The sequence below is a fragment of the Sceloporus undulatus genome, chromosome 6 (assembly GCF_019175285.1).
Source record: "Sceloporus undulatus isolate JIND9_A2432 ecotype Alabama chromosome 6, SceUnd_v1.1, whole genome shotgun sequence".
In the NCBI taxonomy this organism is placed as follows: domain Eukaryota; kingdom Metazoa; phylum Chordata; class Lepidosauria; order Squamata; family Phrynosomatidae; genus Sceloporus; species Sceloporus undulatus.
Genome location: NC_056527.1, coordinates 40,564,385 through 40,591,199, shown reverse-complemented (window position 1 = coordinate 40,591,199; position 26,815 = coordinate 40,564,385). Strand labels below are relative to the sequence as shown.

The 26,815-nt window shown below is 39.6% G+C and overlaps 1 protein-coding gene across 2 annotated transcripts; it reads right to left on the bottom strand.

Annotated features, from left to right (window-relative positions):
• Nucleotides 1-347: 347 nt before the first annotated feature.
• On the bottom strand, nt 348-24,096 carry GPNMB (glycoprotein nmb). Of its 2 annotated transcripts, none has more exons than XM_042477016.1 (11): nt 23,883-24,096; nt 14,575-14,727; nt 12,227-12,370; nt 11,044-11,226; nt 9,877-10,035; nt 8,306-8,614; nt 7,592-7,729; nt 5,504-5,606; nt 3,823-4,028; nt 1,958-2,051; nt 348-727 (listed from the first exon to the last, which is right to left on the bottom strand). In XM_042477016.1, exons 1-11 carry the CDS (start codon nt 23,962-23,964, stop codon nt 574-576), a joined length of 1,725 nt encoding a protein of 574 aa, XP_042332950.1. In that variant the 5' UTR covers nt 23,965-24,096; the 3' UTR covers nt 348-573. The 2 variants fall into 2 exon arrangements, with proteins under 2 accessions (XP_042332950.1, XP_042332951.1); XM_042477017.1 differs by lacking the exon at nt 23,883-24,096 and adding an exon at nt 15,956-16,073.
• Between the last annotated feature and the right edge of the window lie 2,719 nt (nt 24,097-26,815).

The following is a 26,815-nucleotide window of genomic DNA, read 5'->3' as shown; positions in this document are numbered from 1 at the left end:
TCAACTAAGCGAAAGTAAACTCTGTGTGTTTAATGGTCTATCCATTTGAAGCCATCAGAGTTAAGTGGCAGTCAAAAGTGTTTGGAAGCTAGACCTTTGTATAGGAACAACACATATACTACTGTTCATACCTGGCACATTGAAACTGAATGGTATGCACCACAGAGTATACTGGGACTAGAGGACTATCAGTTTAACAGCAAGAATTTCATCTAGTTTCTGAAGAAGTCATTCCTTCAAAAGTTCAATGGGAACCTAAGTGCAATTTTTGCAACAAAAATTATCTGCCACCCAACACACAGTTGTTAATACACTGGAGTAACTCAATTAGTAAACAGTCAATAATACCCAGCTTAAATTGTTTATTAGCTCATATACTATTGTATATCCAAGAGAGTAAAATGTTCTATTTCTCCACAAAATGCCATTTTAACAAGTGAATCAAACCATTATCCTGCATGTATAGTAAGCTTACCATCTACCCCCTTATTTTAACAATTAAGCATTCTTCCATTGAAATACAGTTCAATATAAAGCACCAAATGTATGCAAATATGAGATTATACTAAAGAGTTAGATGATTCCTGGCTTGCTTTTCAGCAGAGGATCTCGTTCATTGTTGGCTGGGAAGAGAACAGCCTTGACGTTGTTGAAGTAAACTCTCAGTCCTTCGCTTGTTGCCTCCTGTTCTTTTTTCTTTTCAATGGGTTTGTATTCTTTATACCTCCTGTAAGGAATGTTCAAAATGAGTTTACTGAAAGGTCTTCCTGTGAGGGTGCATTGTTATGCTAGTAACATCAGTGGGTCCCAAATACTATGGCCAGACTACAGAGATCATGTGAGTCCCATGCTGAAACAGCTGCGCTGGTTACCTGCTGTTTGGGGCAGAATTCAAGCTGCTGGTTTTGACCTTTAAAGCCCCAATTGGCTTGGGTCTAGATTATGTGAAGGACTGTATCTCCCTATACAAGCCAGCCCTAACACTAAGATCAGCAGGAGAGAGCTTTCTCTCCGTTGACCATCTTCGCAGGCATGGTTAGTGAGGACTTGGGAAAAAGCCTTTTCTGTGGTTGCTCCCAGACTATGGAACTGCCTTCCATGGGAGGTCAGATTGGCCCCCTCCCTGCTCTCTTTTCACTGGCAGCTGAAGACATTTTTATTTAGTCAGGCTTTTGGTGGGTGAATTTTACTTTTGTCATGGGATCTGCTGTTTTAATGCTTTAATGGTTTTCACTTTTTAAAATGGTTTTAACTATACTGTTTTTAAATTTATACTTTAATATTATTATTTAATTATTATTTTAACTTTTGTAATTAATGTTTTAGTTTTATCTTTTTAAATTATTGTAAGCTGCTCTGAATCCCATTTTGGAAGAAAGGTGAGATATAAATCCCATAAATAAATACAGATATGCTTTTTTCTTTCTCTGCTAGATCCTGGGTGGGTGGGCATGGGATGGGTTGTTCAGATTCTACTCAACAATTTGATTATTCGGCTTGAAAGATCCACAATGATTTTTCACATCTCCAAGATAACTAAAATTATGTATGCTGACTGAGGTGGCCATGTGCATAGGATACAGACCTGTATTTGAAGTGCCTTCCACTTTAAACCTTCTGTTTAATTCTCCCTTCAGCCTTGTATTTAGAGGGCTGTCTGATTTCAAGATAAGTTTGATTTCAAGATAAAGGCTTCTAAATTTCCTATCTACACTTAGCATTTGGACAACAGAATAATCAGGCATATAGACTTCTCCACTGTTTGAAATGTGCTGTGCTCCCTATATAAATTGTAGTATTAATATTTACTTCTAAATTTACCATATATAGTTTTAATGCATATCTGAGTACACTTTTATCTTCTCATTTAGCAACATTCAAGTAGCAAAATACTGTCAATACAGTACTTGAATTTTTGACAGTCTGGAGATTTTAATAGCTGGGCTCATCCACTTACTTGTAAAGGAAGAAAGTCAAGGAAACAGCAACCACCACCAAGAAAGCACAGGCAATCAAAACTCCTTCTGCTGTTCTTGAAAATGATCCTCCAGCTTGAATCACAAGATAAAAATGGTGGCATTAATGAATATCCAAACTTATCTCAATAATTAAGATGTGTTCAAGTCTAGTCAGTCAGATATCTATTGCAGAAGTACATCCTAATACAGTATTTAGTTTATGTCAAATATAATAATGAAAAGTCCCTACTCCAGGCATTAGCAATATTTACGGTAGAGGTAGGAGAGCTGTATTCCTCTAGAAATTGAAGGACTACAATTCCCATTACTACTGACTATTGGCTGTGCTCACTGGGACCGACAGGAATTGAAGTCATATCGCTGAATTTATCGGTAATAGTTGTGGCATAAAGAACTAGTAAAATTAAAATTATACCTTTAAATTACAATATCATACACGTAGCCTAAATGTATTTACACTTACATAATTACCTATGGTTAAAGTCACATCACACTGTTGACTCATTTTCAGCTTGTGGTCTACTAAGACTCTTAGAACCTTTTCACATGTATTGTTGGCATAAGTATAACAAAACAAAACAAAAAGCCAAAAAGAACCCTAATGGCAAAAACTAGCTTGAATCCATAGATTAATGTTTAAATATTTGAAAGGGTGTCATATTGTTTTCTGCTGCTCCAGAGAATAGGACACAGAGCAGTGGATTCAAACTACAGGAAAAAAGATTCCATTTGAACTTCTTGATGGTAATAGCTGCTCGACAGTGGAACATGTTCCCTTTGAGTGTGGTGAAGTCTCCTTCTTTGGAGGGTTTTAAGCAGAAGCTCAATGGTCATCTGTTGAGAGAGCTTTGATTGTGTATTCCTGCATGGCAGGTGGTTGGACTGGATGGCCCTTGTAGTCTCTTCTAACTCTATGATTCTATTATTATTTCTCTCCCTGGAACAATAGAGAACCTACCTAGTTGATTTCTGTTAGTCTGTAACTAGTTAAACTTCTTGTGCATATAACAGAAAAGTCAGCCAAAAAGAGCCCTAATGAGAAAGACAGGCTTCAATCCAAAGAAAATGATGAACATGGTCTCTGTCACACGTTTTAATGGAACTTGATTAAGGATTGTTCTGGTAGCAAAGCCAAAATGATCAATCTAAACATTATACTACTACTGATGAAGATCAGGCCAAAAATATTATGAATATTCTGCTCAGGATTCAGGCCCAGGTCATCTCCCCCCCCCCGCCCCCATTTAGTTTCTCTAATCCCTTTGAGTTTAGCTGCTATGCTCAGAATCTAGAAAGGGAAGGAAAGAATGAAAAATGCCAGCAACAGTGAAGTTTTTTGAGCTATTCCAGTTCCTGTGCAAAAATGTTGGGGCAACATCCTATTATGCCATGGCAACTTCCTGTAGAATCATGGGTTTTTGGGTTGGCAGGCTCTGGCTAAGAATTCTAAATACCTTTCCCTAAGCTACAAGTCCCAGGATTCTATACAGAGTTGCCATGCTAGTTAAAATGGAATCATTAATTGTGTAGTGTGAAAGGGCCCCTGGACTTGAAAGAGCAATTAAAGCTCATAAGCTGTACAAAAGGACTATTCCTGATGGAGATGGAAATTGCAAGAAGTGATGTGTTAGTAAGAATTGTGGACTTTCCCTGCGGGTATGGCTATGAGGACTGCGGTCTTACACATCATATCATCCCACCACTGCTTTCTTTCTTATATGCCTTTGGCAGCCTATTTATCTACCATGCAGGAATGCCTTAACTTACAAATCCAGTAGTTCTTTATAAGATAAGCATTTCAGGTGATAACTGCATGTGAATGCAATTGTTCAACAGGACTCACCTCCACTGATGGATATCAGAGTACTTGTGAGAGCCAGACTTGTAGCATCACCCAATGTGATGTTCACACAATAGGTTCCAGATTCATTGAAAGCTCTTCTGATGGTCAACAGGCACTCATCAGTGATATCCACAGGATCGCATGCCTCACTCTGTAAAACCTGGCATGTGGGATCAGCAATCATGGTGCAAGCATCTGTAGGAAGACTGGAAAGTGGGAGGGAAGAAAGACAGAGAGTGTATTTTTCATCAGCTTTGTTTCATTACAGCCAGTTCATTTATTTATAAAAATATGCTGGATGGAAAAGGCGGATCGTTTCCCCAGCTACACAACACAGCACCCCAGTGCACCACATAGCCCACTTTTGGCTGGGGGCTGGGGTAGGAGCTGTATCCAGGTGCCTTTGGGTTGACATTATGTAGCTAGTGGAAAGGTATTGTGCGCAGGACTGCATTAAGTTCTTTCCGCAATGCCTTATGTACAGGTATACTTTATTTAACTATGTGGGTATGACTAGTATATCAGAAAATTTGATAGTAGAGACATAAATAACATGGAAAGAAAAGGGGTAGGTTCCTACACTAGGAAACAGAAGAGCAGTTCAATGTGTTTCCGTAAGGTTTTTATTAAAAACTAACATTATGTATGTGTAAAAGGAAACAACCAGGTTGCACTGCATAAGTAAGGAAAATATTTTGAAATTTCTAGAGATACTTAAAAGCCTCTCTCAAAATGCAGACAGGGATGTTTTTTTTTCTCCACCAGTTTCTGCTTTACTTATGATCTCCATTTCTGTGGCCAAACTGTTGCTGTTATTGTTGTGGTGGTTGTTATTGTTGTGTGCCTTCAAATCCTTTCATGGGGTTTTCTTGCCAAGTTTCTTCAGGGGGGAGGGGAGTGTCATTGCCTTCCTCTGAGTGTGTGACTTACCCAAGATCACTCAGCTATTATGTGCATGTACTGTGGATGTGACAGGATAGGGTATGGAGCCATGACAATATTTCAGTGTTGTTAGTCGTCTTGAGTCTCAGTATTGGGAAGAAAGGCAGGACATAAATAAAGGCATAAAGTAACTTCAGATGCCTTGTTGCAAATCTGAGCTGACTTTCACTTGAGAAAGAAGATGGGGATGTACTTTTGAAAGCAGGTCCTTCTTGTTTAATATTAGACTGCCCACAGAAAATGTTTACATTGGTAAGTAATATTAATGAACATTGACAGCCCATGCTAGTGACTTTCAGTTACAGTTGTATAATTTTCTCTTCTTTTGGTTACCTCTTCTGTAAGATGAGATGAACACACAGTAATTATAGGCTACAATTCAACATCACGTTAGCATAGCATAGAGATACGTGGCACCATCACTACACAACCCCCATGCAGAATAGGAACATTGAGCAAAAAGCTCAATGACTGCACTACAGACAATTCACAATGTACAACCACAGTGTACAATGAACAACTGCAGGGAGTGACACTGTTGTATGTGAAACTCTGCTGTATTAGCAAAATAGATTTGTTGTGCTATGTAAACAATTCACTCCACATGCGTAGTGTGAAGTATACATACATATGTCACTAACAGGATGCCAGATGCTGACCAACTTAAGCTTCTATAATATGTCAGTGTTTGTAAGTTTTATGAGAATCAGAACTGTCAGCATTAATTTCAAAAACCTACCTCCCTTGACAGGTTACTACAAAATCAACCATGGAGTTCTCAACTTGAGTGGCTGCCACCTGGACATTCGTCATTTGGATAATATTTACCCCAAGGATCCCCTCTGGTAAAAGAAAACCATTTCACAAGATGTCAGAATTTTTGAGACAAGAACTTTGACAGGAAAATAAAAAAGGGAAAATGACACTGGTGCATTGTTTTGGAGGACCTTAGCTTGAACTGATGACTCCCCAGAAATATTAATTTATGGTTTAGATAGCATAGAAACATTACCTGTTGTGGCTACAGCTCCTAGATTCCTCCAGCCAGCATGGCAAGTGGCCGGTTGGAGGATTCTGGGAGTTGTAGTCCAAGATAGCATCCAAGCACCATTTTTTTTTATGATGGATAGACATACCAATGTTTTTCTCAACACATTATTCAAATAAATTACATCATATTAAATTTTGGCTCATAAGCATTTATAAGCATAAATTTACCATTAAAATTTTACTCCTCATTCTTTTTAAAAAATTTGTTCATTGTTACATTTAATGTTGCCTTTTGTTTTATGGCATTATGTTTTAATTTGTATCTAAACTGTTTTTATGTTTATTTCCTGGAAGCCACCCAGAAATAATTTATCTTATGGGGCAGCATACAAATCCCATAAATAAAGGAATAAATCATTTTCCATTGTAATTTAATAACAGATTGCAATTCAACAGTTTAATATTTCTTCAGCATTTGATATAAAGTGCTCAAGATCCTAGGCTGAATTAACTGTATGATCTACAATCTATTGGATTTGTGTGTCAATATGTTTCATTTATCATCTTAACCACTCTTGAATTAGATGTAAGTTCCATTGAAATCAATGGGGAGCCAATCTTATTTCAAGAAGGTCTTCCTAGCTTGAACTCACATACAACACTAATAGCACCAACAAAGGAATAAAAGGAATAGTGGTATCAATTGCTCTGACCACAAAAGTGTCACAAAATGGGATAAGAGAACAACATTGTAGGCAAGTGGAAACAAATATGACTTTGGGGCAAGCTGGTGAGACTGATAGCTTTGCCCCACCAAGTTTATTGGTGAGTAGGGCCATCCCAAGATATTTTGCTAACCGATGCTAAGGTCAAGAGGGCAGTTCTCCAATTCCATATATAGAAGGCTGACAAGAATGTTAGCAGTATCTTCCACTGCTAGGGATGCAAAACAGGTCACAGGGATTCCTCCAACACAGGAAAATAGTTAGTGAGCTGTTATCTCTGCTACATGAAATAGATGCATCACTTGTCCTAACGCTAGGGCCAGCACTGCTGATGAGTTTGTTTAGTGAACTATTTCAAAAATATTGTTTCATAGATTTGTAGCCAAAGTTTCCCTTCTCTGTATACAAGGAATGTGATTAGATGGAAAAGTCTTCCTCCAGCAGAAAGGATTCTCTTCTTGTTGTTTTTAAAAACTTCTTCTGCTCATGGATGAGAACCTTTGATACCTATACTTAGTTTTGGCTTTAGGAAACCTAGCCTGCAAAAAGGAAGAAGAGGGAGATAGTTGTCAGCTAATGAACTGTTCCTTTCCTGATGCTACAACGTGGCTATTCTTCTGAAATTTGTCACTTGGAGACACTTTCTGCAAGAGGAGATTTACAGACAGCATCTTTAGTGCACAGTGAAGCATTTCACACATTGAAAACTGGGACGTGTGGAGCCAAGCAACATGAAAACATGATCAAGATGGCAAAAATCATGAACGAGAAAAAAAAAACACAAGCTAGGAAAGATGTTTGCTTTTTCCTGAACCAACTGAGAAGGACAAGATTCTGCCCTCTTTTTATCTCCCTCTGCTGAATTGAGTGCAAACCAATTTTTACACTTTGAACTCAGTTTGCAGCAATTTGGTTTCCTAGGACAAAGAAAGAGAGTGGGAGGAAGAAAGATAAACTGGGGAATTTTTTAAACAGCTGAAAAGTGGGATAACATAGGATTACTCAGATATAATCAGACCTCACACAACAGGACAATTGGAGGATAGAGTGAAGTTAATACAGTACAGTACTTAACAAAACAATCTGCTTTTTCTCCTGCTGTAGATACATACCTACAATGAAAAGTGATGCTTTATAAGGTCCATTTCGAGTAACATGACATCCTTCAGCAGAAAGCTGTCCTGTTGGTAGCTCTGTTGTGCTGTAGGAGGTGGGAGTAGTCATATTAGATGGTAGCTGGGTAGTTATTGCTGAATCAAGGAAAAAGGAAAAGAGTTAATGTAGTTAGACCTTGTAGCAAAACATTTTGAGTATCAGGAGCAGGATCTATTTGAAATATCTCCAGGTCTTGCATTCTTGCTCTCCTCTCATAAATATCAAACTCATATAGAAATATTTCCTTGGACACTATGCCTATTTTGTAAAGCTGCATATTTTATACTGTTAACCAAAGGCATGTCAAATGATTACATCTCCTTTTGGTGGACCTGTAGCTGGATGGCAAAATGAGTGCCTTAAAGTTTACTGTGTAGATTGGAACTTGGAAATAACATACTAAAAGTAAACTCTCTTACTCAGAACACATTGTTTAAAAAAATAACAAGCTATTGCCATTACATTTTATGTTTTAACTAGAATGCTAGAAGTGTTGCCTTCTAGTATTATCATATAGAAGATATTAGAAGGCCTACGGGAGAAATAGGAATGCAGTAATTTTTAAAATCTGATAAGCCATTTATTAAACACTGCCAAAAGCTGTTGTTCTGTTAACCAGTCACTTAATTTAACTAATTTGTTAATATTTGCACTGAATTACAGGCTCTTACCTGGGGTGGTAGGTAGTGGTGGTGAAGGTGTCACTGGTCCGCAAGGGGCAGGTATAATAGCCTGGACAGACAAGTCAAGACTGAAATTTCCCGGGAGTTTATAGGTATGTGTTGAAACCGAATTGTTGGAAACAAACAAACCACTGCCATCTCCATAATTCCAGTGGTATGAAATAATGGAGCGGTTGAGGTAGTGGCTGGGATCATGAATCTTGACCTCAAATGTAATAGGGATATCCTTGATGAAGATATGGTCAGAGGCATTGCGGTCATTCTTCTGGGACATGTTCACATAGAAGGGGATTTTATCTGGATATAAAATAAAGCCAGAGAGAAGGATGAATGCAAGACAATGCTGCCTTTATGGTGGAGACACTGTGGTTATAACAAAATTAAGGGTCATATCAAGCATACACATTGATTTCAGGCCACATTAAAAGACCCATATTTGCTGTGGCAAATTTAATGCAGGCATCGGATTTTCTATGCAGGAAAAGGAAGTGATAATGTGCTGTGCACAAAATTGGTTCCATTTTGTGGGTTGGACATGCATAGTTTACATTTTGGACACATTAGACACAGCTGGATGTCACAACAACCCAAGCTATAATGAAAACAGGAACAATCAACTACGGTTTCTTTAGTATAATGTCCAAACCTGGGTAGAAGACAGCACTCTGGTTTATTCTCCCTACAAGCCAGAGAAAGAACCTTAGAATAAACTATGCAGTTAATCACACAGGAGTCTAAGTATCCAAATCCCGTGCAGAAACTGGATTTAAATTCCAGGAATATCCCACAAAAGTGGGGTTGTTTTCAGACACATCAGGGGCACTGAGCATTAATCCAACATTAACCCACACAGAAAGTGGACAAAATTGGCTGTTTTTTTTTTAAAGCAGCTGGTTTTGTCCACTTTCTGTGTGGGTTAATTTTGGATTAATGCTCAGTGTGTCGGAAAACTATCTCACTTTTGAAGGACTTGTCCACTTTCTGTGCAGGTTAATTTTGTATTAATGCTCAATGCGTCTGAAAACAATATCACTTTTGTGGATTTAAATCCTGTTTCTGCACGGGATCTGGCCGGCTCCCTCCCGTGTGATGAATTCCGATGAGTTATTTCTCTGTCTCATCAAGAGAGAAACCAGAGAGCCAACGTCCTTCAAGTCTGAACATCATGCCTAACAGGTAGACAACTTTGGTAGGTTCCAGGGTCAACCTTTGCCCCCTGGGATCTGCTGTAGGCTGCACTCTTAGCAAAAGTTATTTTCCACCATTTTTAAATGGGAAATGACAGCATGTTTATTTCCAGTTAAGATACACAGCATACACACATTTTTAATAAAATAAGGAAGCATACTTAAATGGGAGACATGCACTTCTTGGATGCTTCCAGGAACATAGTCTTTCTTCTTTTTTTGCACCAAATAAACAGCAGCAGAAGTAAGTAATTTGGCCTGGCTAGTCAACATACAATCCACTTACATTCTGTCAATGTTTGTGTGTGAGTTTGTGTGCCAACATCCCTGATGTAAACAATCCAAGTGAGTTGTGATGTCAACTAGACTCACCTGTTACCACATAAACAAGACTTGCTGCAGTCACTGGTACAAATGATCGATAGCCTCTTCTGTAAACGGACACTTCCATAATTTGTTTCCCAAGAGTTATATTTGTTGTGTTGATAGACACAATAGCTGAAGACCCTCCTGTTTTTTGGTAATACTGGCCTACAGAATGAGAAGAAAGGGAAGAAAGTGTTTGTGGTGTGGCTCAACATTCTTACTTTTCCAAGGATTACATTGATACCTATTCAATTCAAGTGGATAAACAAAAGGTCCTTCCCCAAAATGCTAGATAAATAAATAAAAACATTTGAAAAACAAGTCAAAAGTACCTTGCATTTCTATCCAGCCTTTCTTATCCAGTCAATTCCGACTTATGACGACCCTAAGGTGAATTTATCATGGAATTTTCTTGACGTTGCCTTCCCTTGAACAGGGATGTAGCCAGGACTTTGGGAAGATGGGGTCCAGACTAAGTGCCACCATTATAATGGGGCTTGGGCACAGCGGTGCGGCAGCATGCACCATTCATTGTATCTAATGGAAGGGGGTCTGGACCCCGCGGACCCCCCCCCCAGCTACATCCCTGCCCTGAAGCTAAGAGAGTATGACTTGCCTAAGGTCAGCTAGTGGGTTTCATGGCAATGCTGGGAATGGAAGCCTGGTCTCCAGAGTTGTAGTCCAACATTCAAATCACTGACTGCACCACTCTGACTCTCTTAAAGTGGAATAAACATCATCTCTGCAGTGCTAGCCTTTGACTTTTAACAGGTACCACCTGAAACATTAGTACAACCCAGACCTCACTGTGTGGATAATATTCTTACACAGTTAAGTCACTAGATGGAACTGGATCTATTTGTAGTGGGCGAAGTAAAGAGTTTCTGGACTGTTCTATTTTTGCTGGAAAGAGAGAAAGAGAGAGAGAGTAACATTCTTGTCCAACTTTGTGGTAGATGTGATTTTTGGGCCTTCTGCGATAGCAGCAGCAGTTCTGCAGCAAAAACTTTAAACTGATTAATTAACAATGATCACCAAATGTACATCACAGAATACTTAGTAGTAGGCAACAAGAAAACTTGTAAAGAATGTTATACTATTTGGAAAATGCTAAGTAAGTGAATAATAAAGGAATAAAAATAAGTTAAAACCAGCATGTATTATAGGACTAACCAAAAGTATGAAACACATAGATGAAGTTTCTTCTCCTCCAATCATGATGGTAGGGAAAAGGTCTCCCATCTGGAAACACATTGTGGCTATTGTTGTGTGTGCAATTTTCCCAGCCACAATTATCAATCCATTCAGTCCAGTTGTAAACATACTGGTCAGGAAGATTGACATAATCTGAAGAACCTAAAGGCAAACAAAGAAAAAAAAGATATCTGGGATAGCGATGATGGACATACAGCAAAATACGGTAACATCCCAAATCCACAAAACAGCAATATCTTTATTGGGCCAACCAAGAATGCACAAAATACACCATACAAGCTTCACAGATGCAGCTGAGATGATGGAGCTCCTGTGGGATTCTTTTGCAACTGCTTTTTGTACCACGTCCACAGCTCACTGGCGGAAGAGGATTGGATGCATCATCATTCAACACCCCACTCTCCAATACCCCATAATTCCTTTGTTGGTGTGGCCACCTGGCTTATAATGTTAGTTTTGGGGGGCATCTGTAGTCACCTCAAAGGTGCCATAACCATAAATATGACTTGTAATGTTTATAATGTTTGGCTTACAACATCATAAATACAGGACAGGATGCCAACCTTTGTTTTATTTATTTATATACTGCTATTCCAAGGATCATAGCGGTGAACAAAAAATGTTGCTTCAAATGGAGCAGCAAATGGGGTGTACACTCATCAGTGAAGTCAAGGTGCATGGCACTTAAGGCCAACCAAGTTATTTTGGAATCTATGCAAGAAAATTCTCGAAAGACATCTCAACTCTGGCAGTAAAACTGCATATAATAAACTGAATAATTAAATATTTGCTGCCCTTCTGTGAAACTCAAAATCATCTTCTGTGGCAGCTACCTGATGCTAGGGTTGGCCCTGGGGGCTTACCTCTGAGGAAACATGAACAGGACTCTACAATGTGTTATCTATGAATCAAAGCAGCTATAGTGCCTCTTGGAATTCAGATACTTTGGAGTGCCAAAAAACTCCATCCATATCTTTCAAAGAAAATGCTTGAAGACAAGCATCAAAATAATTATAATTCAGGAAATGTCATCAGTTGCACATTCCACAAGGCACTCCCAGCAAAACCAGTAATCTCTGGTATCGCCTCCCCCACCCACCTACCCAAAACACACACATGCATCCAGACAGTTGTTACTTACCATTTATGCATTTTCTGTCATACACTATATTGCTGTCATTATCTTCTCTTTGACACTGAGGAAACTTCAGGGTCACACTAAAGGTCACATTGGATCCTACCAGTGCTGGGCTGTCACTGGTCAAACTGGCCACCACCCTTCCTCCTACAAGAGTTAAGATTGTGTCTATTTACTTATTACATCAACATTTCACTTCACTGCCAAGTAGTTCAAAATGGTATACAAGGTTCTCCACCTATATTAACCTCACAACATATCTACAAGCAACATACAAAAATACCTTTCTAAAATGCCTCCTAGTCATTCACATCTTTCAATCAACTCTATAACATGGAACAGACTTTTTATTTTTAAAAAATTATGTGTTAAATAATTTATACTATCAAAAAAACTCAAGTTTTTTTAATAAACACATACTGGCTGGCATCCAGTTAGTGGTATATGCAGACTACGTAAGCCCACTTGTGTATATTTTTATTGGTCATTGAGGAGGTTGGTATTCTTGTGATGACCAAAGCCTTCCTGGACTCATTTAGACACTACAGGCCTCCCCTTGCATCTGGTTATGTTCCTGTAGCCAGATGCAGATTGCTTGCATCATGCATTGAGACTCTGGTGATCTTGGTGGATCTCAGTGGATCATGTAATAATTCTACATCTGGCTAAGGATCCATAGCCAGGTACTTCTCCGATTCCCCCACTCTCTACCAGTTATGGAATGGTTGGGGAAGGGCTACAACAGCTAAACAGTGAGTCTAAGGGCTGTTGAGAGGAGAGATGTAGCATAGTTCTGCCTGCAGTACCACAGCTGGCCTTCCATATCTACAGATTCTTTATTCAGGCATTCAACCATCCACAGTTCTGGGAATACATATATATATATATGTGTGCCAAAAAGCTGATTTTGCCATTTTATATAAGGAACACCATTTTACTGTGCCATTGTATTTAATGAGATTTGAGCATCTATGGATTTTGGTATCCATGGGGAGTCCTAGAACCAAAGCCCAGTGAATACCAAGTGCCTACTGTATTATTCTATGCTCTTCCTTATAAGATCCCACTGTCAAATACAGTTCATATACAAATTTGTTTAATGCAAATTTCCTGTATTGCTGTATTCCATTTCCTGTATTGCTATGTACTGTATATGTATTATCCTACTTGTGAGTATGTATTTTCCCTGGATAATGATTAACCTTCCATTTTGAAGCCAAGCCCTCCCTTCAGTCCATCTGCCTTGGTCCAGGCCTCGGAGGTTGAGAGGAACTGCTGGACCTCTTACCCTTTCCTGTCACCACTCCCTTCTCCTTCTGTGTCATGTCTTTTTAGCTTGTAAGCCTGAGGGCAGGGAACCGTCTAACTAAAAAGATTGCATGTACAGCGCTGTGTAAATTTACAGCGCTTCATAAATAAAGGTTAATAATAATAATAAATAAAAATAAAGGAGAACCTACTCCTACTGAAAACAAGCATTCGACTATATTAACAGTAAATCAGATCCTTATCTAGCCTAAACTGTACCATGCACACCCAAGAGAGAGGAATCTCAGACAAATCCCAAGGTTTGCAAAAATGTACACACACTATTGGCAGCAGTAGTGAAATTGTATGAAAAAGAACAGGCTAGAGTGTTAGAGAGCAATCATTTTAAAAGGGGTTGTTGCTCAGCTTCTGAATCATGGCTTGTTTTGGCACAATAAACCCTAATGCTAGATTCAGGCATAATGCTAACCTATATGTGCCTGGTTTGTTTATCCATTAACTTGAATGCAAAGAGTAAAAAGGCTGTGGACACCAGCATATGCTGATTTACAGAACAGTTTAGTAAATCAGGACTCTGGGTTTACTGTTATTTGTGAATGAAGCACTTGTTAACCATTTTTGAGGCAAATAGTCTAAACAAGGATTTTCATAGGGGCTGCTCACCTCTAGAATCTGATTGATATTGATATTCATGATCCCCATCCACCCCAAGAAGAAGCTACTTCTCTCGCCTCAAATCTTTAATTTTAGTTAATCTTTTACTTAACATGTTTAATTTATATTGTTGCTTATTTTTTTGCTGTTATTGTTTTACTGTTTTAGCTGTTATTTTTATAATTAGGAGGATGGTTGGGGGAGGGGATTATTTAAATATGTGAATTTTATATTATATTGTATTTTATTATAAATTTGCTGTAATCCAACTTGATTCCCTTGGCAAAAGGCGGAATATAAATAATAATATTTATTATTATTATTATTATTATTATTATTATTATTATTATTGGCAGTCTCATACAGTGGCATGCTCCTCACTTGCTCAAGATAGATTGACTTTTTCCACCATGCACATGAAGCTGTACCTTTCCAGCAGTTTTCCCATCTGGGGTCTCCTTCTTCCCAGTGAGGGTAGAGTTTGTCATTCCAGTTGTTGTGGTCAGAAGACCAGCCCTTTAGCCTCCTGTGGTATCCGTTGTGAGAAAATGCCCTTCCTCGAGTCATCACATCTTGAAATTCTAGAAAGCAAAGTTAACAATATGCAAAGTGTTATCATAAATCCTTTGTTTGCTTTTGCATACACTTCACAGTGAATTAACTTTCTGCAGAAAAATATAGGGTTTTATTACTATAAAGAAAGCATATGTCTAACTTGGGGATTTTTGTATATTTTCCCTTAGCTGTGACATGTTCAGAAGCTACAGAAGGAATCTTATAAATATAGAAGCCCACAGAATTCACACTCTCCAGTACCTCCTTTGTTGATTTTTGCATTTTTGGTAAGCATTTAACATGATTTAATTTCGATTATAAATTATTGTATATGTACTTGACTATAAATCAACCTCATGTATAGGTCAAGGCAGGTTTTGGGACCAAGATTATGGATTTTGATATGGCCCGTGTATAAGTTGAGGGTAAAACTCTGTTTGTGATCACACTAATGGCTTGATGGATGAGAGAACTTCCATGACAGATTACACTCACCTTTCACCAGGTGATAGTTCCTTATTTTATATATAAGAGTTAAAGTACAGTACATTGAGCCATGAATAAATCGGCTCAATTTTTTGAGGTCAATTTTTAAACTAAAATTCTTAGACTTATACTTGAGTATATACAGTAATAGCAGTTACCTGTTTTAAATCAATTGCAGCAGGATATCTGAACAGGAGCTATGGAATTATATTCAAGAGATTTAAAGAATGTCTATTTAGTAAATGCTGTATACTGTAGTTCAAATTAGTGAAAGCATGTATATACAGCGGCAGTTTAGCTCCATACTGGGATTTGTACTGTAACATTTCCTTGAAATATACACAGGATTAGGGTTTCTGAAGTCTTCTATACATTTATTCCAACACATACTTAAATAATTTTGAAATATTGCCGTTACTGTGGCTTGAAGGGAGAGAAGAGTATGCTGGCACAGCTCCACGGTGCCTTGGGTACTTAGAAAATGATGGGCCAAGGACAGGGATAGTGGAGGACTCTAGGTGTTGGACTACAGCTCCCAGCATTCTTTGTAATTGAATATGGAGGCTGGAGCTAATAGGAGTTGCAGTCCAACAATACCTGGAGAGCCGCATTTTGCCCACTTTGCTTTAATGTTGGATTTTAGACTAGGGAATCCCAATCCTGATCAACCTTGAGCCAGTTATTATTACTCGCCTTAATCTTCCTCACAGTTGTTTTGAGGATAAAGGGAATGAGATAACATCTGACTGATTGTAATCTTATTCTCACCTCTCAGCAGTTTAATTAAAATTTTATTTACTGCAGAAAGTTGCTTTTCAATCAGAAGGTCTACCAAATCATGTGATATGCTCAAAGTCTTACTCCAGTTTTTCTGTCGATCAACAACCCCCCCCCTTGCTTGTAGGAATGAACTTTGTATGGGATGGAGAAAATGGGGGGAAGTAGCAGATAAATAGAATCTGCACAGGCCAGGAAGTGGAGGAACACATTTCACAGAGCACCCACAAATACCCAAGTACTGAAAACAAGCCAAGTTATCTTGGTACCTGAAGTTTATTCTCCACATCCCAGGCAGGGAAAATACAATCCCAAATGAACTACTACAAATACATATACAATAATTAAACAAAAATAAGATGCAAAGGAATGTAATAACAAAGTAAAATAAAGGCTTGCCCATGCCAAGGCACGTGAAGTGTTAGTCACTCTTTTAAGGATCAAGGGATCTCTTCACTTTTTTATGGGGCAAGCTCAAGAGGCTTGAGAGGTCACACTTTTGGATCTGGTGTGCTGCATGAGGCCCACAGTTCACACTTTCCCCATCCCTGCTTTAGATTATAATTCCAGGCCTGTTCAATGTGAAGTCGAAGGCTTTCATGGCCGGCATCCATGGTTTTTTGTGGGTTTTTTCGGGCTATGTGGCCATGTGAAGATGCCAGCCACAGATGCGGGCAAAACGTCAGGAAGAAAAAATTTCTAGAACATGGCCACATAGCCTGAAAAAACCCACAAAAAACCAGGCCTATTCATTCTGCTGAATGATACTCCGAATATTTGCCCTAAGTGAGCCTCTGTTTGACGTGATTAATACGGGAGCAAGAAGAGGGAGTAAATACAGAGGAAATCGTACCAAAACAAACAACAAAAATGTTCCAATCAAAACCAGTGTTTCTGTCCCATGCCTTCCCATCTGCCTCAATCAAAGAAAGAGTTGAGAAGCCCTTCTCCTTTCACATCCCGTCTTTATGGAAAACGCCAGAGTCAACCAAGATCTTTTGCTCCCTGAGATGGAAAAGCAATTGGCATACACCCCTCCTGCCTATCAAAGGCTCAAAGCACACAAGGCCAACCAATTTATTCTGAGACACAAGACTGAAGATTCCAACAAAAACTTTTCTCCTTCTCTGCCAGAATAAATATAACATAAACAAATTAAATATCAGTTTAGTGTTCTTGCATGATACGCCAAATCTGCTGTCGCCTCCATTTGCCTAATTGGAAGTCAAACCTGGAAACTATCATTTGATTCTGTCACATGCTGATCCTTGCGTGCAGGAGAAAAGGATAAGAGGAAGGGTGTTTTGTTGTTGTTGTAGAAATAGAGGATTTAATGTTAAGATTTCTTTGTCCACCAACTTCTTTTACTTCCCTACATCAATATCTTAAGTCTCAGCTCTCTGCTCCAGTCCATTTCTGCACTACTTCACTGGGAAAGAAGATTTTGTTGGTTTCCCTATGCGATCTTTAAAAAACAAAGCAAAAACAAACAAAAAGACTATAGAAGTCATTACTTTTAAATTCATAGAGTCAAGTCATAGGATTTCTGACTTTCTGTATTTACTGGCAGCCCCAAAGGTCACTTTGAACAGTGAAGCTGTTAATCACCCCACCTGACACATTGGATGAATGCCTACATTCCTTTTTTAAGACATGTGCTTATTTTATCAAAATTCAGAGCGCATTATAAAGCCAATGTTGTGTCACCCTCAGCAACAAGAGAAAGATGCCCAAGCGAGATTTTAGATCTCCTTCCCTATTATAAAAGAACAGCACTTTAAAAAATCCCAAAACATGAGTCAAAACAAACATAAATTACTAGCAGATGAAGAGAAACAGCATGCATCAAAACACCCAGTACAGCTAGGACCAATAAGGTTAGGATGGGCTGCCAGTTCCAAATGTATGCAATGCACATATTATAACCTTTTACACCACTGTTTTATCTAACACCACTATTTTATCTAGCATGATTATCATACCTCCCTGCTTTCATCCTGTATCAGTAATAACTAATGTAGTTCAGCATCTGATCTCCACCTTAAAGCTAGCATTTAGTTAAGTAACATGTAGCTCTTCAGACAGGGCTGGTCAACAACTTCCATCATCTCTCACCATTGACTATGCTGATTAGGGGTGCTGGGATTTATAGTCCAGCGACATCTCAAGAGGCATAGTTTGCCCAGCCCATTTAAAGGGTTAAGAGAAGTTGGGGAGGGGTAGGCTTTGCAGTTTTGCAGTTTTATTCCTCTTTAATCACCTGGCTATATTTTATTTCTTAAATCAATATATATCTTGCCTTTCTCTCAACACAGAATTCAAAGAAAGTATAACAGAACAACAACAGTAACCCATTAATACAAAAGTTAAAAAATTAACCACAATATTGTTTCTAAAAATACCAGTTAAAAACCGGTTTAAAAACTTGTTTAACACATAATAAAACACAGAAATGCTCCATCTGCTGCAACAGGTTAAAAACTGAAGCCCTGCCTAGATAAAAAGGCTTTGAGAGTGACACTCTCAAGCAAACTTGGACTTTGCAACCCTATGCTGCAACTTTATGCACATTTTATTTATCTAGATAGGTAAGTTGTATCATCATCATCATCATCTCAATTTATATCCCACCTATCTCTCAATAATGGGACTCAAGGCAACTAACAATATATTTAAAAACTATACAAATTAAAAACTACACAAAGTCATTAGTAAAAGTATAAACATAGGAGTTATTTTAAAACTATTTAAACTATTTATAAGGTTAAAATGTTAAACATTAAAAAATAGGAACTATACAAAGCTTAGAAATAAAACTGCACAGCATTAAAACTCCACCCCAGTCAGTTTCTGAAAGCCAATGTCACGTGGTAGCACATGTTTATGTGCCTATATGGTTTAGAATTCGCACAGGCAAAGGCTTTCATTATAACAGATAAACATTGACTTTATTGAATAACATTTAGCAAGAATATAACTTAGAATAGTTCCAAGGTGGTATAGGGCTTGTACAGATGGGCGCTTTGCGCTGGCCTGGGCCCAAACTAGGGTTGCGCGGGGGCTGAGCTTTTACATGCTCAGCAACCCTACCACGCACCCTGGCCGTCACCATGACACACCCCCATCCATATGGTGCGCACAATGATGACGTCTGTGCAGCACAGCGCCCAAACAGCGCTGTGCTCATGTCATCATGGTGTGCAAGTGCACCAATGGCACCCTTCACATGGCCTAAAAAGAGCCCGTTGGGGAGCAGGCTCTTTTTAGGCCTCCCAGAGGCTGCAGCGTTTGGTTGCCGGGGTCTCCATCCAGGGCAGAAAGGGGTAGTGTCTCACTGCCCCTTTCTGGCAATCTGTTCAGCCCCATAGTTACATAAATATTACTGCAGGTATTTCACAATTTCCTCTTCACAATCTCCAATACACTTTCTCTGACATTCAGTATCCTTCTCTCAACTCAATTTCCTTCAACTCCTTTCAACTCTCTTCACCTCTGTTAAATCCCCCCTCAACTCCCCTTCAACTGCTCTGCATTGAACTCCCCTGAGCAGAACTCTTGGACTCATCTCAACCTTATTCCCTTAACTCAACTTAACTTGACTGACTTCCCAGTCACTCACTCCTTCCTTTTATATTTACTCCTTCCCCGGGACCCTGTCCCTCACAGTCAGCCTGAACTGAGATTTGCTGTCAGGAAACTAAGTCTGCCCAGTGACTCCACAACAGCCTGACAACATAAAAAGGTTTTGACTTGCTGACAGTAGGAGAGCAAGAATGGGACCATCCTGGCCTTTCCAGCAAGGAAGTTCCAAAGTGTGGGAGCAGTGACTCCCTGGTTATCCCATCCTTGTCCCATCCTTCCCAAGCAATTGCGGTAAGGACTTTCAGATGATGTTTCATAGATCCCGTTGTTAACCCAGCTAAAAGCACGATTGACGATGATCATGCAAAAGACTTTCAGATGATGTTGTGCAGATCCTGTCATTAATCCACCATTAACCTTTCATTAGCCCATCATTAAAGTGACATTGGCTGGTATTTTGCATTAACGGAAGTCCATGTTATTGCAATGCCCCTTTAATGACTGGTTAATGGCAGGATCAGTGCTACGATTAGAAAGCCTTTCGCACTATTGGGTTAATGATGGGATAAGGACGAGGGAGCAATCCTGTCCCCATCTGGTCTGTGTGTGATAATCTCCACAGACTCAAATGGAGTAGGGTGGATCTGTTGCTGTTTTTTCCACATTCATAGGGCTGACTATGTGGATGAAACAGAAAACTAATGAGCTCTTTGTGTTCTGGGGCATAGCCTTAAGCTAGGGTTGGCAGAGTGAAAACTGGAGATGTCTCCTGTACCTTTAGTGGTTGTGTAGAAGAGGGATTTTTGTCAGGTGTTACTTGTCATGTAACTAGGTAGATATGCAACACAGACTGTGTCTCCCCATATGAACCTGCCAGCATTTTAAGATCATTAGGAGAAGGCTTTCTCTCAGTCCCACCACCATCACGGCTCACTTTGTGAGGACATGAGAGAGAGTCTTCTCGGTGGCTGCTCCCACCCTCTGGAATGCCTTTCCATGGGATACTAAGCTGGCTCCCTCCCTGCTTGCCTTTTGCCGCCAGACAAAGATCTTGTTGTTTAAGCAGGCTTTTAATGAGTAAGCAAAGGAGCTTCTTACTGGGATGTGGGTTTTTAAAAAAAAACTTTTTGTATGTCTTTTAAATGATTATATTCAGCTTGAAGTGTGAATTGTAATTTTTTAAACATTTTACTATTAAGGTTTTTAAATTGACTTTCTTTTGAACCCATGTCGGTTCCCACTCTCGGAGAAACTGGCATACAAAACAAACAAACAAAGACCTCTTGCAATTCCCTCTTCTACACAACCATGAAAGGTACAGGAGCTGTTTCCACCCTGGGAATCTTAGTCTTAGCTCAGGGAGACAGAAGTCCCTAAACTACATCTGGTAAATACTCAAGACCCTTGAATAATTTTAAGACTCTTATGTACATTCATTCTGCACATCCAAGGGCCAAACCAAATATTCAGCACACAATTAGCCCATATGTATTTAGTTTTTCTTTCTTAAAAGCAGTCACAGCAGCTCTCAGTCCATACTAGTGGGACACACTTTCCCCATCCCAGCATGGCATTTTGAGACCATGGAGGGTTTGAAAAGATCTTAAAAACACACACACACATATTTTTTCCACCAAGGTCTCAATCCAGACTCCCTAGAACTTTTATTTGTCTCTGGATGAAAAGTACTATGAGAACCAGTGTTACTTTCAGTTCCTACATTAAAGGCTTGGCCCCTTTTCTCAGACTGAGGAGAATGAATCTTAGGCCGAGTGGGGATTCAAACCCTGGTCTGCCTGTATCCTACTCCAACACTCAAAGCACTACATCATGCTGGCTCCCCCATAAACATATAAACAACAATACTTTGCATACAGTTCATTTTATTGTACTGTGATCCCTTGGTATCCTTTGAGGTTTGGTTACTGTACCACTTGTGGGTCCGAAAATCTATATACAGTCATATTTGTGACTTTGATATTTGCAGATTTGATTATTCACGGATTTGATTAATATGTTCTATCTAGGAATATCTAAGTCCTCCAGTGCAACTCTATGGTCAAATTTAACTAAAAGATGCACTGAAAGACCTAGAGATTCCTAGAGAGAATACTCTACTAGGCATTTGTAGCTCCTCCAGTGCAGTTCTATGGTCAGTGTCTGTTGGACGTTGACCACAGAGTTGCACTGGAGGACCTAGAGATTCCTAGAGATGTGTCCTCTCAGGTAAAAACATGGTGTTTTTGTTATTTGCGGTTTTTCCATATTCATGGGGGTCCTGTGCCCCTAACCCTAGCGAATATGGAGGGACAAGTGTAAAATGGTAAAATAAAGGTTTGCTTTTTGGAATATATTTAAAAAAATATTTTCACTCCATGAATCCAAAGATGTAGAATCTGTGGATATGGAAGGCCGACAGCATTTAGAAACTGATTTCCTTCACATAGACTGCTCAAGAAAAACAACAACAAAAAAGACAATGAACATTATATGTGAGAGATTAATGACAGGGAAAAAAATTAAATGTAAGAGAAAGGAAATCAATTTTTTTTTTGCACCCAGGCCATGGACTCCTTCCTGTAGGTCTATGAACCCCAGGTAAAAAATCCCTGCTCTACTTGTCATTTCTGTACTTCAGATAGTGCTCCACCATGTGCCTTTACCTGCAGATTTCTAAATATGTGTTTGCCCAGAGAAATATGCATCCCAAACCCCACAGGAGATGTGGGGGAGCTTGGAATGGCCAATTGGTGCAGCCTCTCTGCCATTTCATCCTGAGATTTATAGATTCATGAGGTATTTAGTCTTCCATCATATGGAGCTATGACAGTTAAAATAGCATCAAATTGCCATGATTCCTCAGTCAGTGTAGATATACCTATCTTCCTAAAAGGAAGATGGAAGCAGTGACTATATTGGAAATCTCCACTGCAATTGGAACCGTTGTTGTTGCATGACAATTTCTAACATCCCCCAGTCAGCAAAAAGGTAGGTTTCCCAAGCTCTAGTCTCATTCCTGCTATATTTTAGCTTTGCAGCCATTGCAGATGCCACCACAAATCCCATACTATGAAGTCTGAGGAAGCCTAGAAACTATAGCTTCAAAAGTCAGACTATTTGCATGTCACATTTACAGAGTTCACACACTTGTATTTCATGGTAATTAACCCAAGAAAACTACCCGCTACACCTTCTTCTGCACTCAGAATCACTTGTGCTGAAAATAATCCCCATAAAGAAGCATAAGAAGGGAAAAGAAAATTAACCCATTACCCAGAATTACTATGAACCTTATTGGACCCCATTATGGGCACGGGAAGGGGCCACTCAGGGCTGCACGAATCTGAGAAAAAACACATTTCACTGCGCCTCAAAGTGTCCTCAAAATGGCCCCATTCCATCGCCCGGCGCCAAGCCATTCCCATTCAGGACTGAGGCGCATCCTTTGCTTCGGTCGGAAGATGCGTCTCAGTCCTGAATGGGAACGGCTTGGTGCTGGGTGACAGAATAGGGCCATTTTGAGGACACTTCGAGGTGCAGTAAAATGCATTTTTTCTCAGACTCGCATGGCCCCGAACGTTCCCTTCCCATGCCCATAACGGGAGAAAAAATGGATCCAATAAGGTCCTATAACTGGTGACAGAGTACAGTATTAAGTTAAAGTGCAACCTGTATAGATATAATATTGTATGTATCCCCTCAGAGCAGCGAGTTTAGCTACAGTGGGGCAAAATGAGGGCATTGCTCCCCAAAATAAGCATTCTGCCTCCATTTAATTTCCCTTTATTCCCCATATATCTAGCATTGCATTAGCTTAAAATGCCAGTTCACATTCAGAAAGACCATTTAGGAATCCAGTGAAAAGGAACAGACAAAATTATCAGGGGAATGCAAACACAAGAAACTAAAGAGTTCCAGGTATGAACATTCTCTGCAATGTTAGAAATTTGGGGAATGAAGGAAAATTTAATTGGAGGGGGTCAGAATGTCCCCTCCCCAATAGTTACCAACCCTGACTCAGAGGTCAGCCCCACTAAGCTTTTTTTGCATTTACGTCTACATAAATGCCTATAAGACTGCAGCCCAAGTCTACTAAGAGCAAAAGAAATTGCAAGTGCTATCATATAACTCTTTCCTGCAAGAGCTCTTCAAACCAATCTCTGCACCTGTGCATTTAGCCAGAGCTTTATTTGCATACATCAGCTTCACCTGCTGATGTCTTTAGGTCAGTCTGTCTGAAAGGGCCCTAGTGCAGTGCATTTCCTTCTCAACTTCTGATCAACGATGGCAATGCTAGGGCTGGTTTTCCTGAGGGGACACACAGTAAGGAACTCACGTTTGGTGGCCACAGCAGGTAGGACGCTTTCAGCAATCAACAGGTATCCAAGAGGGAAGATGAGGAAAGCCCACTTCATCATAACTGGACTCTGAGACCACAGAACCTGCACAGGTTAATTTGCTTCTTCTTGAAAGTTCTTCAGAGTAGAAGTGGATATAATTTTTCCTCTCCTGGCCTCCTCCCCTCTGATTAAATTAAAGCCTTGGGGCTCATCATGTGATGGCATTAAGAAGAGATGCATGATTTTGTGTCTTCAGCTCTCTTTCTTTTCCAGCTCATGTGCTTATGACTCATTCCTCTCACTTTCAACATCCACAGATTTTTTTTACAGCTCTGCTTAGCTGTGCAGTCCTTTTGCCTCTTGGCTGTTTCTAAAGTAACATTGCACCTTTCACTGAGGGTGTGTAGTCATTTATGATGTGACTTCTTACAGTATTTCAGGAATAGCCAACTTCTGTACTCTCAGGGAACTCTTGCTGTTCTTCAATCAGGGGCAATGCTCCTGACTCAGGGTCCAGAAATGTTATTTGTGTAGGGTCCTATGTTAGAAGCAGTAACACCTATACTGTTGGAACAAATTTGCATCTAGCATGGCCTGAAACCTGCCAGGGAAATGTAACACTGAAGTACGAGATGGAGTAGAGAGACAGGCCATCTCCATTTTTGAAAATAAACTTATTTTCTTTCAGTGAAACTATGGGCAAATGTTTGTGGAATATAAGAGAGGTCCTGAAAATCCAAAGATACATCTAGTTCATCATTCTGTTTTCCATAGTGGCCAGTCAGATGCTACACTGAATTTGGGACCCCAACAGGACATGGCTGCCCATACCATTTGGCAGCATGAGGTGGCAGAGGATGGGGGCAGAAGGGTAGCAAGGTGTTGGAAGGCAAAGCTGGGTCCATGAGGCCTGCTTGCTCTAGACTGCCTGAGGCCTGTTACAGACAGCCAAAATAAAGCTGCTTCGAGTCACAGTGGAGATATGGTGTTTCAATGATGCATGTGTCCTAAGAGTCCAATAGTTGCACCAAAGCTACGCTCCAGCCCTAAGGACTGGAGCGTGGCTTTGGTGTGGCTTCTGGACTCTTAGGACGCATCATTGAAACACCATACTTCCGCTGTGACTCAAAGCAGCTTTATTTTGGCTGTCTGTAACAGGCCTCAGACAGTCTGCTCTCCAGGTTAGTTGAATTATAATTCAATTGCCATTCCAGTTATCTTCCTCCTTCCTCCCCTTTCTATATGCAGAAGATATCAGGCAACAAACTTGCTAGCCACTAGGACAATGTATGCAGTATCAACATCTTTGCAAGATATACATGAAGCATCTGAACCAAATACATTTATTAAACATTACAAATTTGACAAATATAAGTCAGCACAGGCTTTATTTGGGAGAACAGTGCTGTAGGCAGTGATACAGACTTACAAAAAGTCCCACCTAAATTTGGAGGGCTTGGATAGATCCCAAAAGTAGTGGCTTGCTCCACCTGCCATCCTGAGAATGAGAAGTTGTACTTACTGTGAAGGGGCCATTCTGGGACGGCAGGGGGGAATCCATGTTATTTGGTATTTCTGGAATGAGATGGAAATAAAACAAACAAAAACCTTAAATAGATTGATAGCAAAGTTAGATAATAAAACTGACAGAGAAGGGAAGAGGAGTCTAAATGGAATAAATTGAAAATAATGTTGACTCCTGCCTCTCGGTTGGTGTGTGGGATAAAACCCAGAGGTAGATCATTCCCCCTGCCATGCCAGCATGACCCTCCATGGTAAGTACAGCTTCTTAGTACCTTGCCTCAGGGAACAAAATTGCTAGTCCTGGCTCTGTAATGAGGTGCTTCCAGACCATGCTTTTACTGTGGGATTGCACATACGCATTCACAAAATAATATAGGATATCCAGATAGCCTCATACTCCATTGGTAATCCTCCCATGATTTTCTACCTCTTCTTGGTTCTCTCTGTGTGTTGTTATTGTTTTTTAACCACAAAGAATCTATTGAGGAAGATAAGTCATATCTTTTGACTAGCAGCACTAGAAACTATCCCTTTAGAAGCACAGTCAGTCACATGAAATCACTAATGCAGGACATGAGAGACAGTTTTGCCACACTGCAGTTGTCTGCTAACTCCTGATTCCAACTAAACAAGAGGCCTGTACATAGCAAGAAAAGCTCTGTTCAGCTTTCTTCTGAGAAACACCCAGAAAACTTCAGTTATTGGGTGATATACAAATAAAATAAAATAATTTTAAAAATACCCAGCAGGTACAGCAGTGGCCTTCATCAAAGCATTACTCTGTGTGTGTGTGTGTGTGTGTGTGTGTGATCAGCCCTGCTTCCTGTGTAGATCTGACAGGACCAGAAATATGTTTTAAAACTCAATAGGATTGCTTTTTGGTGGAACTGCAGATGCAATGGTGCATGAAAAAAGGGGTGTGTGGAACATACATATATACAAAGAAAAAAAATTAGGAAGGGGAAATTAAAATACCCCCTCCTTTTTATGATCTTCATCTCCCTAGGTGGAAAGAGGCCTCATGTATTTCCCTCTGTATATATGGTTGGGAGTATCACTAAACACTGACAAATGTGGAAGCACAGCAAAGAACTGGCAACCCCACATTATCATAATCCTCTACATGAAACTCCTCACATGAATCAATATCTCTTTAGGATTTCATATTGCTGCTTCATGACTGTTAGATGCTTGATTCTACCATACATACTCTGTTACACAAAGAAAGAGGGGTGGACTGAGGGGTCTCCACTTAATATGACGATTACTTTAATTGTTGGGAAAATTAGCTTTTGCAAGAGGCTATGTAACCTTTAGCACCATTCGCACCTGTGTATACCAGTAATAACTGGGGAGAACTCAAGGTTTGAGGTGAATTAAGAGAGTTTTATTTAGAAAAATGCAG